The sequence below is a fragment of the Pseudorca crassidens genome, chromosome 8, assembly GCF_039906515.1.
Source record: "Pseudorca crassidens isolate mPseCra1 chromosome 8, mPseCra1.hap1, whole genome shotgun sequence".
Taxonomy (NCBI): Eukaryota; Metazoa; Chordata; class Mammalia; order Artiodactyla; family Delphinidae; genus Pseudorca; species Pseudorca crassidens.
In genome coordinates this window covers 21,272,463-21,287,132 of record NC_090303.1, presented here as the reverse complement: position 1 = coordinate 21,287,132, position 14,670 = coordinate 21,272,463, and the positions used below count along the sequence as shown (strand labels likewise).

Genomic DNA, 14,670 nt, shown 5'->3' with positions numbered 1-14,670 from the left:
TCCAAATGGCATTACTTGTCAAGAAAATTAGTTAATATGAAAGGTCAGAACGACAGAGTTGACTTTTGGGGTTCACCGTTCACATCTGCGAAAGAAAATCCCAAGTTTCCATAAGTTAAATTTCTTAAATTTAAATTTCTTACGGCTAGAAAGAAGTGGTGGAAAAAAGACTCAAGGACATGATGATAAACTTAACTACCACAGGACTAGTATGATTACTACATCTGTATGAAATTATTATAAAACAAGTAGTTATCTTACCCTTATATTAAAAGGAATATATAGTATAGAACATTTGTGAACACTATGTACTCAAATTTATGTTAGCTCTCCCATATAACAAAATTAATAGGCCTCAAATCTGTTACTTCTCTGTGGAGGAGGAATTATACATGGGGAAATTTGCTTGAAGGGAAATAGTGAATTCATACTCATAGAAAGGCTTACCTTTTGCTATAAATCGAAGTGAAAACTGAACATACATTGTATTGGTACAGTCTAGATCTCTTGAAATGAGCATCCTTAGTCCTTCCTGTAAACAAAAACACATATGTTAGGCAATCTCATTTCATTTGCAAAATTATTTTCCTTTGATTTTATACATCTAACTTACATTAGCTAAATGATACATAATGATCAAGAAGCAATACTTGGTCCAGTTTGGAAGGAAAAATTGATCATTTCCCCTTTCAATGGCTTTCATTCCCTATGCCTAACTAACAATATCTCATTGTCTCAACTCCAAGTCACACTTTGCTGTGACTTATAGAAAGCAGTGCAAGAATGATAGCATTACATATCTACAGGCCTTTTTAAAAAACAGCCTCCTTTGATCACAGCATGTTGTGAGAGGAATAACGAGGAAACAGACGGAAAATGTGCCAAGTGCTCCTGCTGGAAGCTGGGAGCTAATAGGTAACTTTTTCAGGGTTCCATAGAGTCTTAGGAACTTACTCATTTGCGTGCTGTGACGGCCCTGGGAAGCTCTCATTCAGGCTGACACAACACCCTCCAGTTGGTCAAGTTAAATAAGGCATAACTAAGCAAGTCCCCAAGCCCAGGCTGGAACCATTCATGCAGAGAAGCCAAGGAAGGCGGAAAGTGATCATATTGGCTTTAGTAATTTTTTCTGCTAATTAACTATTTCTGGTTGCCTGGGATTGACAGCTCCATAGCTTGTTTTCTCCGTGTGTACACAGGGTTGCGGTGACAGCCAGTAAAACAGAACTTCACTATGCAGATGTCCTAGGTACAAACAGGCCTTTCGGTTTCTCAGGTCTGACTCTGAATGAAGTGGCTCTTTGGTGGTGTGGGGCTGTGTGATACTGAGTGGACACTGTCTATTGATTTCTTAATTATCAACTAACAAATACCAAATGGAATCTTAGGTAGAGAAAGCAAATTCTTCCTCTTCTTCTTAACATTTATTATAGAGTACATTCTTCAATAGCTGAAAAATTTTAAATAGGACTGATTTTGTAATAGTAACCATATATTGAGTGCCTACAACATGCTGGGTTCTAAAAGAACCACTTTACTCCTTTAAGAAGCACCTATCACTCCTAAGGGAAATATATTATTATCTTCCTGTTGCAGATAAGGAAACAAAATCTGAGAGGGACAGTAACTTACCCAAGATTGCAAACGTGAGGATAGCAGGATTTGAACTTAGATATGTCAGATTCTGAAACTTATCCTCCACCCTTTAAGATACCATTATTTTGTTTATTAAATTATTTTTTGGTTTGGGGAGAGATATCCAGCTAATGTTAAATTTAGAATTTGAGAATTATTTGATATGGTAATGAAAAAGCAACTGCATTTATACCCACCCTTGAACTTCACAAAGCATAGATTCAAACTTCCTGGATTAAAGGCTGCTGTGTAAAAGCCTTATATTTCCAGTCTTATTTTTCTTTTATCATAATAACTCACTGCCCTGCTCAGTCCCTGATGCTTGATCACTGCATGTCTTTATATCCTTACCCTCTGCCTCATACACTTACAAACAGAAGGCCTTGGATGTTTTTACAGCTTGGCGCCATGTAGAGGTTAAGCTTATGGGGAAAGGTCACTTCTTCATCTTATCAATACAGTGAAAAAGCTTTGAGGTGGGTAGTTAATAGATCCAGTTCATAAATATCCCTTGACAACATCAAGATAAAGGAATATGATTGTTCTTCCCCCTTGATTATGGAATGTGAGTATAAAATTGTTCCCATGGGTCAATATAAGTCAGCCATAAAAGAACCCATTTTATAGTGTATCTTGTAGGAGCAATTTTTAAAAAATTTATTTATTTTATTTATTTTTGGCTGCATCGGGTCTTAGTTGCGGCACACACGACCTTTGTTGAGGCAGGTGGGATCTTTCATTGTGGTGTGCGGGTTTTCTCTTCTCTAGTTGTGGTGTGCGGGTTTTCTCTTCTCTAGTTGTGGTGCGCAGGCTCCAGGGTGTGTGGGCTCTGTAGTTGTGGCGCGTGGGTTCTAGTTGAGGTGCGCAAGCTCAGTAGCTGTGGCCCGCGGGCTTAGTTGCCCTGCAGCATGTGGGATCTTAGTTCGCTGACCAGGGATCGAACCTGTGTCTCCTGCATTATAAGGCAGATCCTGCATTATAAGGCCAAGGGAAGTCCCTTGTAGGAGAAATTTTGTTGAAAGTTGGCATGATCTGTAATTATGAAGGTATCTTTCTTTCATATTTAAAATTTTGTTTATAGTTAAGCACTTGATATTGATAATTGCCCAGTGGAACTGTCATGCCCAGCTTCTGTATATATTCTAGTTCATACAGATGTTTTTTTTCTCATCCTCTTCCAGATTCAGTAATCCATTGTGCTAAAAGTGAAGCTATTTTAATAGTGGATAGCACTCCTGAATCTATAAACATTAAAAAGAGCCTATCATTTCCTTTTTCACAAAAGAATGCCTTTCTAGGTCAAACTACAACCTACTGAATGGCACACGCTGAGCCCTCTCTGCATCTTGCAGAGCTGATAGATAATATGTCCAACACATATAATGCTTGGCTGCCCTTGCATTTGGATGGCTACAGGGAACATATAAAAGACTATATGTCTTCCTTGTTTATAGGATCTAGAGACCAGTTTAATTCTACTGCTTAAAATTTTATCAGGTAAAGATATTTGAATCACAGGACTTTATCTTTTTTGGTCTTGTCAACTGCTTCAAGTAGATAGTGGCAATGAGAGCTAAAGTCTCAGACAAGACTTAAAAACATACACACAAAAAAACAGAAGATTCCACCCCGAAATGTCCTGCCTCAATTTCTTTTGGCCCCTTATAGCACTCAGGGACTTATAAATCTCTCTGACCCTTAAAGTGCTTTTTCTATCTCATCTAAAACTTGAGAAGAATTCTGGATTCAAACAAGGATGACAGTCAGCATCTATTAGCTGTAATTGAAAAAGTTCCAGGGTGTCTAATTTTCTAACTGCTAGGTGTTAATTATTAAGGATGTACAGAAACCCATGCAGATTTTTGTTAAAGATTTCATTTGCACACCTAGATTAGCCGATTTCCCCAGCTGAGTGAGACAGGATGTAGCATGTATTCACATATGAAGATGTGTCAGCTCAGCACTGTTTCACACAATTGTTTACCAACCCTCTAACCAACATCTAGGCTGAAATACAAAAAATACACTAATGATGTTTGAGAATGTTATTTAACTTGGCTTAAATGTTTGGTTTTCTTAAAGTCACCAACTGGTTGTATTGGTAGGAGGAAAAGAAAGAAAGTGAAAGGAAAAAGCAAAGACCTTCCGTAAAATCAATTAAAAAATATTCTAAGTTAGATACTTAATTACACATAAAATGCTACATTCTAGAAGTCAAGATTCTAGAAGTAGTATATATATAATTTTTACATATATAATTCCAGCAGAGAGGAAAGAAGGTCTGATTACCAAAGCAAAGGAAAAATTTTATGCCTAAGTGATCATAAAAAGTGACTGCAGTGAATATAAGAGGAAACATTTTTTGTTGTTTTTGTTGACATGAGCATATTCATGTTCCTTAAGGACCCTTTTTTACTGAAATATAAATTACATAAAGGAAAGTATCAAATTATGATGGAATTATCACAAAGTAACACAGCTACGTAATTTCCATACAACTCAGGAAACAGAACATTACCAGCAGTCCAGATGGCCCCTAATTCTCTCTTCCAATTTATACCTCATTTTCTTCTGCCCAAACCAACACTATCCTGACTTCTAAAACCATGATATGTCCTAGAAGACAATAACTATATATAAAATAATACATCATCTGAACAGAAATGCATGTGTGTGGAGCAGTGAGTAAAGTAGGGAATTCAGTGGTAGTGAAGAAGAATCTTATCTGACCCCTTTAAAAATGAGCGATGTTCCAGATTTGATGGTTTCACCATTCAGATTCCCCCTCTCTGCACCATATACTTCAGGCCAAAGGTCGGGATGTAAGTTCCCGTTGAAATCATCTTTAAGAATCGAGGGCAGAGGAACGACAGGAACACAGTAGGTTCCACCAAAGCCCCGGTCACACCTAAGAAAAAAATGAGCGGAGAAAAGGAATTATCTGTCGTGAGATCAAGAAGCCATCTTTATCTCTGCATTACAAAGAAAGAATCTGCCAGTTTTATTAACTTACACACAGCGTCCAGCATCACAAATCCCTCGTCCTGAGCACATCCAAGGGCACCCCGAGGCCAGCACAACGTTATCAATAGCCCAGGAGTCAGCCCCCATGGTGTAGTTGGCTTGGATCCATCTGAACCGGGTCCTGGGAGAGCTAAGCAAAAACAAACAAACAAACAAACAAAAGAAAACAACCAAAAAAAAAAAAAACCACACTTGGTTTGAATGGCAACCTTCAAAGCACAAAAACATTTATTTTAATTCTTTCCCTTTAAAGTGCCCTCTCTGGGTTCCAGTTCCCTCTTTATTTGAGACACTTCGTTTTCATACCAAGTAATGGATGTTGTTTACTCTTGACCCACACACAGGAGAGTAGAAAACATGCTTTAAAAATATTTCACCATTTCTTTCATACAAGAGCCTCTGAACACATGTGAGATGGGAGAGTTACTTTGAACTATCACTTTATTCTGTGTTTGAACTACATGCAGAACCTTAGTTTTTGCTTTCAGGCTTTTACTACTTTTCAGTACTGGGAAAGAGATTGAGGATGATAAACATGCGTATAAGTTGGAATCTTACAAAGGTCTTGCCATGAGGTCTCTGTTCTACTGCTCCCTAAATGGTTTCTGAGGTAGTAAATGGAAGCCTATCCAACCTCTGCCTCTATTTTGGTTCCTGAGGGCCTGGCTCCCTTAAAGGTGAAGACTAGAATGATGTGATGTACTCCCATGTTTTTTATTATATTTGCAGTCTGTTATTTGGAATATACTGTCAGAAGACCACTTTATCCAGAAATACGTGCAGCCTTACCAAACAGCAGTCTCTTACTTAGGAACAGATTGCACAGTAGAAATGTGTTAGTTATTTGGAAAGGAGAACACAGCTGACTTGAAGTGGAATTTCAACACTAAAATCTCAAGTGCTATAGTTTCCCCTACACAAGTTCTCCTTCAATGCAACACAGCTGCCAGCATGGTGGCTCTGAAACAGAAATCTAGTCACATCGACACTCAGCTTTACACCCTTGAAATGGTTCCCCAACACATGCAATGTCAAGGCCAAACCTCTAATAAATACACGGCCCTTTCATTGTCTGCCCTCTGCCCTTGCCTCGTCTTCCCCTATTGCCTCACAATTATACTCTGATAGCATGGAATCCTTGCACTTCCCCATAAACTCTTGTTTCTTCTGGCCTCTGGGATTCTATTTCGGTTTACAACAGCACATACGCCCCTCCTCCCCAACGAGTGCTTTTCACTCAGACAAGCTCTACTCACTTATTTAGACTCAGCTCAGACATCAGTTCCTCCAGAAATCTCCCTCCGATCTCCCCAAACTGAGTTAGGTAGTATCTCCCTGTGTTTCAATAATACCATTGGGTTTTGCTTCTGCTATCATTTTATAAGATAACTGTTTAGATACCTGTTACCCTAAATAATATATTTGGATCCTAGCATCAACTTATTCATTTTGTGTCAGAGATCTAAAACATAATAGATATTCAATAAATGTTTGTTGAATAAAAATAAAGTGAATAAATGAGCTACAAGTTAGCACTCTTTAAAGCTCTGAGGTCCACAGGAAACTATTTTGGGTTATATACTAAAACGCTTTGATTTCCTGTGTTTGTTTTTTTTTTCTCTGCCACTTGTTTGTGCCTCTCTGAATCCAAATTGAACGAGGAAAATGGAAACCACTGTAAATATTTAACACAGAGGGAATTTAACACAAGAAATTGGATGCACAGTTCATGGCAGAGCATGGGGGCAGTGAGGAAACCAGAGTTTAACAAAGTCAGGAAGCACTACAAGTCCAAAGATGGAGGGACACAAGAGGAGATGAGGTTAGTGCCCAGGGGCCAGTGTCACATGGAAGGACATCTCGGGGAAGCTAGAGCTGCTGAAGTTGGCCAAGATGCACTTGAGATAGAAAGGGAGGGGAAGGAACACCCTGGCTTAACTTTATTTCCACCCTCCAATTTCTTGCCAGTATCTGCTACTCTCTAAATCTATCAGGAAGCCAGCAAACACATGCAGCTGGCAAATGCAGCTTACAGAGGACAATTTGCCTACAATTCAGAGCAGAGCAGTGGAAGGGAGATACAGGGATGTGCGGGGAGCAGCCCCAGGAGGGTACAATCTCTACCACCCACCATAGTACACATTGGTTCCTAGAAAGATCCCCAAATTATGCAAATGCCTAAACCACAAAAGTGGGAGCCTGCTGTAAGCCCTAATATAACACCTGAATGTGATCTGAAATACTGTGGAGGGGAAGAAAGATGTAAAAGGATATGAGCATCCCCAAAGAACGAACCTTTTACTCTTATTCCGGTACTGAGATTAAAAAAAACCCAAACAGGGGCTTCCCTGGTGGCACAGTGGTTGAGAGTCCGCCTGCCGATGCAGGGGACACGGGTTTGTGCCCCGGTCCGGGAAGATCCCACATGCCGCGGAGCGGCTGGGCCCGTGAGCCACGGCCGCTGAGCCCGTGCGTCCGGAGCCTGTGCTCCGCAATGGGAGAGGCCGCAACAGTGAGAGGCCCGCGTACGGCAAAAAAAACAAAAACAAAAACAAAAAAACCCAAACAACTAAGGATACTCTTCCACATGTGATGATTTCACAAACTGCTTGATGTGGATAAGTATCAGTCTGGTTATTGGGTAGATATTTGTTTTTACAACAGTTTAAAAACTGAATCTGGTGGGCAGCCTTCACCTTGCTGAAGAACAGAAAAGTTCAGCCTTGGAAAACTCTCGGAACTCTTAAGCACATTTAAAAATTGTTACCCAAGCACCTTGAACTTTTCTTTCCCCCCGGTATACTCCATGCATGATTATCATGAGAGTAATAGAATTGCCAAGTGGCATCATAATTATTTTCCAGTTAGGTGATAGAAACCCGAAGTTCTGACATGTAGCCAAATGACAATTCTCACATGGTGGAGAGTGGAAGGTAGACAGTGATCCGCTTCCAATTCTGGAATCTCTCGGAGGTGTAAACTGAACTTTCTGTGTAGTGCAGACAGCCAATGGTTGGAGGAACACACTCTTCGGTGACAAGATGCCAGTCCCTGCCATTGTTCAGAGAATACTGGAGCTGTACACCGTGGGAGTCGCTAAAGGGCTTGCTACAGCCCATGCTCATTTCAAACTGCAAGAAAGTCGATGCTGACACATGAAAGTCCCAGGTCTCAGCATAACGAGGTTTTCCTACAAAAAAGGAAAAGTTTAATGGAAGCACATAATTGTGCTCTTTTCTTATTTGGTGTTTCTGCTCATCATGCTTTCAGTGGCAAACAAAACTCATGTCTTATCTATAGTGTCTCACACGTGCTTTGGCTTTTCATCTCACGTTGACTATTTTTATCTAGTTAGCATAGACTCAGAAATATGGAAGGCTTCTAACTTGAAAAGCTTTACCATCTTGAGACAGGCTAATAGAGAGTCTGCAAATTGTAATACTGCAAATTATGAAACATGGGAATGTTTTCAGATAGGTACTTTTGCCCCACTTTTAAGAAACCTTAGTCATATTATGCATGCCATGAAAGACAGTTCCTGCACAAACTGTTATTGGGCTCACCAAGTTACATTAAAGGACAACACAGGTCTTTACTTCCAAGAGCCCCCCTCAGTGCAGGCAGTTATGCACACAGTTTTGCATTAGAGAATCTGCTTTTGGGTTTTAGTTAATTTAATCCTCCAGTTAATGAAATATTCTCCCTTTATCTGGTGAAAACGTATACCTATGTTTTCAGTGAATATCAGAGCAGTATCCATAGAGAGACAGTCAGTATTGACTTGACCTCCTTGGATTCGATACCAGTTGGCTTGCAGATCTAAAGAGCCATCGAATTTGTCTTGAAACCCAGTTTGCGAGCTGTCGTTCATTCCTATAAGGACGTCATCCAAGGCCCACTGGGCTGAGTGCTTCCCTGAAATCAGATGAATAAAGGCAGTCAGAGAAGGTTCATTATATAGCAATAGGAATATCTTTATGACTGTGGCTTTAAATCAAATTATCTAGAAATCGACAGCAAATTAAGAAACACACAGCACAACGTGGCTTTAACTGGATGATCTAAACGCTACCAGGAAACTTGGGGTGAGCAGTAACTTGCCATGTTGGGGTTGCCACCATCGGAAAGCTGTTGCAGGTGTCTTTGCCTCTCGTGGAAGGTCGATGGAAATGATCTGTGGTTCCAGAAATGACATGAAGTCCAACTCTCGAAGCAAATGCCAGAGTATCCCATTGTCATTTGAATATTGAACAACAAGCCCTGAGTTAAAAGACATAAATCCAGTTACTTAGACAGCTCTCCTAGAGGCAAAAAAGGCAAGGGACAGTATTATTTGAAATGGCAAGACTGCAGGATTGCATCTCATAGGATGAGGGCACATTCATCTAACTTCCAAGGAATGAATTCATAGACCTGAAGGCTCATCAATTTCTTGACAGTTTCTAATGCACTGACTCCTAGGAAGTGGGGGGAAAAAAATACATAAGCTCTTTTTAAAGACCACTCAGCTTTGTATGGGTGATGAGTAGGTTGGTAAGGGGGACATAAAAATCCACTCCAGATTACGTATTTGAATTTTAGATTCTGTCCTGAACTTTACAAAGTCTCATATCATTATTATATACTCAGAAAAAACATCTCAATCTCCCAGTACAAAACCAAGAAGTGCTCTGTGCCACCAGTGTACCAGATAGGAAGCACAGCCCAACGTGAAGGTCTGTTAAGCAGAACAGAATTTTTACTGGCACTTCACACTTTGTCAGACCTTGGTCACTGAAGACTGAATAAAGACAAATTATTAAATAGCAAAGCAGAAGAACTCACTCCCATCCGATGGTTCTACCTTTCTTTCTCTACCTTTCTACCTTTCTAGTTCTACCTTTCTTTCTCTGTGTCACCTTTCCCCTTCACTTATCCCTTCTACCCCACCTCCCTCTGCCTGTCACCAGGTGTGATTTAGGGAAATGCATGTTAAAGTTTAAGATACTTCGTGTGCTATTCCTGCTACCTATCCCAGAAAAAATTTTCTTTTAAAAGAGGACACAGGGAAAGGGTAATGTTGAATGCAAAGGAAAAAGTTGCTAATGATGAAATGGTAGGAATCAACAGGATATATATATGATCATTAGCAATTAATAAAAAAATATATTTTACTTGATGTGGGGGGGGGCAGAGGGCTTTCTTGGCATCTATCTGATTGCTATTCTATAACTGTTCCTAAGACTGGCACTGCATATTCATAATTATGACTGGGGATATTGAAGTGCTTTCTGAGTATTCACAGAAATTATGTTCAGTAAAGTTGCATTTGTTATATTAATTTTATTATGCTCTAATCTTTTTGTAATTGCAATAATTCATGGTTCTTACAATAACTTTTTAGTTTCCTCATTATTGACTAACCAGAACATCTCAATCCCTCTGTCATGTTGCACAGCAAAGAGTTTACTAAAATTAAGTTTCAAGAAATAATATGATAAAATATAGAACTAAAAGAAAGCCTTTTAAGGTTAATTGATGTTACATGGAATTACTGTCACCACATCTGACAAGGGGTGATGCCAGAAATAATAATGACTAAGATGCAAAAAAATTGGAAATCTCAGGAGAATTAATCCTACCATATTTAAAATACAAGAAATCATCGTGTTTGACGAGAGGATAAAAACAGCTCAAAGAATAGGAACTCTCTGGGGAGACAGTATGCTGTGTATGCGTGTAGACATGCGCAGTTGGAGCTTCAGTGGGTGGAGGTGAGACCCATGTGCTGGAGAAGGGAGAGAACCACACCAAAGTTCATGAAGAACACTGAAGCTAGGCTCTTTCTCATTTTGATTCTAGTCAAGGTGAGGAGCATCTGAGAAAACTCCAGTCTCCAACCCTCGATGTTTTCTCAAAATATAGTTTTTCTTGTAGATATTAATTTGTTTGATATGGTTTATATTTAATAACATAGGGGAGAGAGAGAGAGGGAGAGAAAATGAATAATTTAGATAGTTATCTGGGTGACCTATTTAGAAAACAGATACAGTACGAAGAAATGAAGCGTCACAAGACTAAAATCTCACTGGTGGTCCTTTAGCACCTTCTACTCAAAGTATGGTCCAAGGACCAGTGCTTGCATCACCTGGGAACTGGCTCTACCTGTGGTGTTTTTACATGTCCACAAATTCTTTGACACTCCTCCCATCAAAAGTGAAGCTTAATTGTCTTTTTGAGTGTGGCTGGACTCAGTAACTTGCTTCTAATAGAATATCGTAGAAGCGACAATGTGTGACTTCTGAGAGTACGCCATAAAAGGCGCTTGCACTTTCTTCCCTGCTCTCTCATGGTTGTCTTTCTCTGAAGAAAGTCAGCTGACAGGTAGTAAGGACACTCAAGCAGCCTATGGCTAGGTCCACTGAAAGAAACAGGCCTCTTGCCAATAGCCATGTAAGTGAGCATCTTGGAAAGAGATCCTCCAGCCCTGGTTGAGTCTTTAGATGACTGCACCGTCTTGGCTTTTATCTTGCATGCAGCCTCATGAGAGGTCTGGAGCCAGATCCACCCAGCAAAGCTGTTCTTGAATTCCTGACTCACAGAAGCTAGAAGATAACAGATGTTGCTTTAGGCCACTCAGTTTTGGAATGATTTGTTACGCAGCATACCACCCAAGTCCTACTGAATCAGAATCTGCATTTGAAAGCCTCCTAAAGGATTCAGATGTACACAGGAATATGAGAAACACAGCTCAAGAGGTCCATACTCCATTTGGTTTCTTCTTGCTGCCTTTCTCCTCATTAACTTTTTCAGGAGTGTCACTTATACCTTCAGGCAGCCACAAGATCTACAGAGATGAGGGCCCCAATTCTGCAGGACAACGAAGTGCCTTGCAGATAAGTATGAAGGAATGGAGAAATGCAAGACAGGGAAACAGCAATATCCATATTTTATATCAATCGCTGAGCCTCTTCAGCTGTGTCATCTAAACACTGTCCATCTGAATACACCAAGCCATCTTAGCTCATCTACTGAGTGTTTAAGGAACATAAAACATTTCCCTTTTTAAATTACAATTTCATCTACAATCTTCCCAGTCTTATTGAAGATAGCCTAATTTTGATTTTAATTCCAAATATGTAAATTGAGGCTTCAGCTTGAGTATGTAAAAAATTGTGACTTTCATCACTAGAAGAGATTTGTTCAAGGATTTAGGCAGATTTACATTTTAACAACCACTTTTCAATAAAAGACTGAGAAATGCCTGTGGGATGTAAATTACACAGGCAGCAGTGAGTTCAAGAAAATGGTTCAGAGTCGTCCAGAAAAAGTTGTGTTCTTAAAGGAATCCTAGGGGAATAAGCCCAACAGGGCAGACGAGCATTTGTAATCAGAGGTTAAGTATAGAGCAGAACTTCAGGTCAGTAAGTGCATGCTTCCCACTGTACTCTGGCCAGAGTTGGTCTTTTTTTCTCATATACAAATAGGGGTACGGATTTGTAATTTTCAGAAGAGTCATGCACATATGCACATGCACACAGTTGCTACACTGTGCCAACCACAAACTATTTTTAAATAATAATTTTATTACAAGGGTCAAGGACAACATTAAAGTGCTCTACCTCTCCAATCAGCTAGCAATGTCCTGGGACAGGACCCCATCTACCTTTGCATCCCTCAAAGCTCCTGTGTCTGTGTGGGCGGAGAATGTGCTCTAGAAATACTCCTTTGCTTTGAACTACATATTGTTTCCGCAGGGTGATCCTGTAAAAACTTAAATCAGGTTACGTCACTACCTGACCTAAAAGCCTCCAATTGGTTTCCCTGACGACAGTGGATTCCGACCCCACCTCCCTACCACTGACCAGCAAGGTCCTGCCTGACTGGGCCCCTGCCCCTCGCCCCCAAGCACTCCTCGACCTTCACATGCCCCAGGCCACCTGGCTTTCTTTCTGTTCCTCCAATACCACAATTCTTTTCCACCTCGTGGCCTTTGCTGTTTCTTCTGACTGGAAAACCTCTCCTGAGCTCCTCCTGTGCTGGCTCCTTTTCACCTTTTAGATTTCAATTTAAATGTCACTTCCTCAGTGAGGGCCCTCCCAGACCATTCTATCGAAATCTGCATCTGCCCCTGCATAAGTTTACTTTCCATCTCATCAGCTTATTTATTTCTGTCTAGCCCATCAATCTAACATCTTGCTTATTTCTTTTCGTTACCGTTGATTTTCTGACTCCTCTTACTAGAAGGTAAGTTCCCTTAAGGGCAGGGCTTCTGTCTGCTATGCTCATCATTGCCCCACTAGTTCTTCCCATCCTGGCATGTGGTAGTCTGCATGTCTTGTCCCCTTTACCACACACTCTCTTTCCTTCTGCCACGTGGCTGGCAACATCCAGAAGCTCCCCAGCAGCTGTTTCATTATCCTGGGTGCTGGAATGAGGACCTCAGATGACCCATGAGGAAAATGCAGCACAAAGGACAAATCCTTTTTGTTTTAACCCACAGAGATTTAGAGGGTTGTTTGTTATTGCAGCATAACCTAGCTCATCATGACTGATGCATCCGTCTTTCAGTGACACTGTATCGGTGCCACCTAGAACTGTGTCTAGCTTAGAGCAGATTCTTAATAAATGTTTGTCAAGAGATTAGGAAATGCAAAATAGTCTATATAAGTTTCTAGACTGCTGCTTCAGTAAACAGATTATCTGGATAATTACTAGACTAAAAGTACTGAGATACTTAGAAAAAGTCATGGAAGCTTTCAGTGATGATATGGCCAAGGACATTTAGAATTGATGAACAGAGCTATTGGTAGCTCTATTGACTAACAGGTACTATAGTGTTTAAGCCAATATGTTTTACATAGTCATGCCTGAGAGAATAACAAACTTAGAAGCTGCAAAATTCTTCATATACTATTTACGAGGTCAATGTTTGGAGGAAAACCTATCTGAGAAGCTCATGGATTTTGTACCAGGAACCAACTCATATGCGGGGTCCCTTAAGGAATCCGTCATATCTGTAGAGCAACTGAAGGCCATCTATGTATGTTTCAAGCCTTATGAATTTCTTTCAGCACTGAATCATGGAGGCAGAAGATGGTATGGATGCCTAGAGAGAGGAGAGTTCTGGGCAAGGAGAGAGGCAGTGTGCATGGTGGTTAAGGCATAGGCTCTAGAGCCAGCATGAGTGGTTTGACTCCCCGCTTATCTACTTACTGACTGAATGATCTTGGGTAAGTTACTTGACCTCTCTGTGCCTCAGCTTCTACATGTGTAAAATAGGACAAATAATAGTACCTATGGCAAAGAGGTATGGGGAGGATTAAATGCATTAACAGATAAAACACTTGGTACAGTGCCTTGCATATAGTAGGTACTCAGTAAAAGTTCATGTTTATTACTACAAGAACTGCTCCTTCCACCAAAGGATTCTAGTACCCTCAGGATGCTTACGGGCGGGAAGCAGAGTATGATCCGCATTCAGCAATACCCTATGCAAACAAGTTCCTAGACCTAAACCGTGCTGAATGTAAGAGTCTCTGCAATTTCGTTTCCTCCCGTGTAAAGTTATAAAGGAACAGGTTTCCCTGTTTACAGGCTTAAGGATCTGGATGAGGAATCTTAGAGACCAAGGCTCTATGTAGTTACCCACTCACTGATAGAGGAGAGAAGAGAAGGAATGATCTAAGGTAGTGTATCAGTTTACAAAATCCCGGCCAAACTTTGGGAGGAGAAAGAACTAATTTGCTAGTAGTAACTGTAATTTCTATGGAAATATAGCAGCTTACCTTCATTTCTAGCTCGTGGTTTGATGCAGGTAATTCCTGAAGTTTTGCTTCCAATTTGTATATAAAACTGAACGAGTCTGGGGGAAAAAATCCCAAAACACTTCAGTTTACTTACAAATAGATGAGCTCAGAAGAGATTTAGCCCTTTGTATTTTGACACATTAAAAAGTAAAACTCCTATAATTCTTAGGTACTACTTTTAAATTCGAAGGGCATATGACAAACAGAAACTACAAAGATTATA

At 40.2% G+C, this 14,670-nt stretch overlaps 1 protein-coding gene across 4 annotated transcripts in view; it reads right to left on the bottom strand.

Annotated features, from left to right (window-relative positions):
• RELN (reelin) overlaps positions 1–14,670 on the bottom strand; it is a 521,022-nt gene that overhangs the window by 82,874 nt on the left and 423,478 nt on the right. For all 4 annotated transcript variants that reach the window (XM_067745999.1, XM_067746000.1, XM_067746001.1 and 1 more), the window contains exons 31-37: positions 14,427–14,503; positions 8,761–8,919; positions 8,386–8,574; positions 7,576–7,849; positions 4,649–4,789; positions 4,366–4,543; positions 448–532 (exon numbers count right to left, since the gene is read on the bottom strand). In XM_067745999.1, the coding sequence (XP_067602100.1) occupies positions 448–532; positions 4,366–4,543; positions 4,649–4,789; positions 7,576–7,849; positions 8,386–8,574; positions 8,761–8,919; positions 14,427–14,503 (1,103 nt within the window). The remainder of the gene's footprint in view (positions 1–447; positions 533–4,365; positions 4,544–4,648; positions 4,790–7,575; positions 7,850–8,385; positions 8,575–8,760; positions 8,920–14,426; positions 14,504–14,670) is intronic.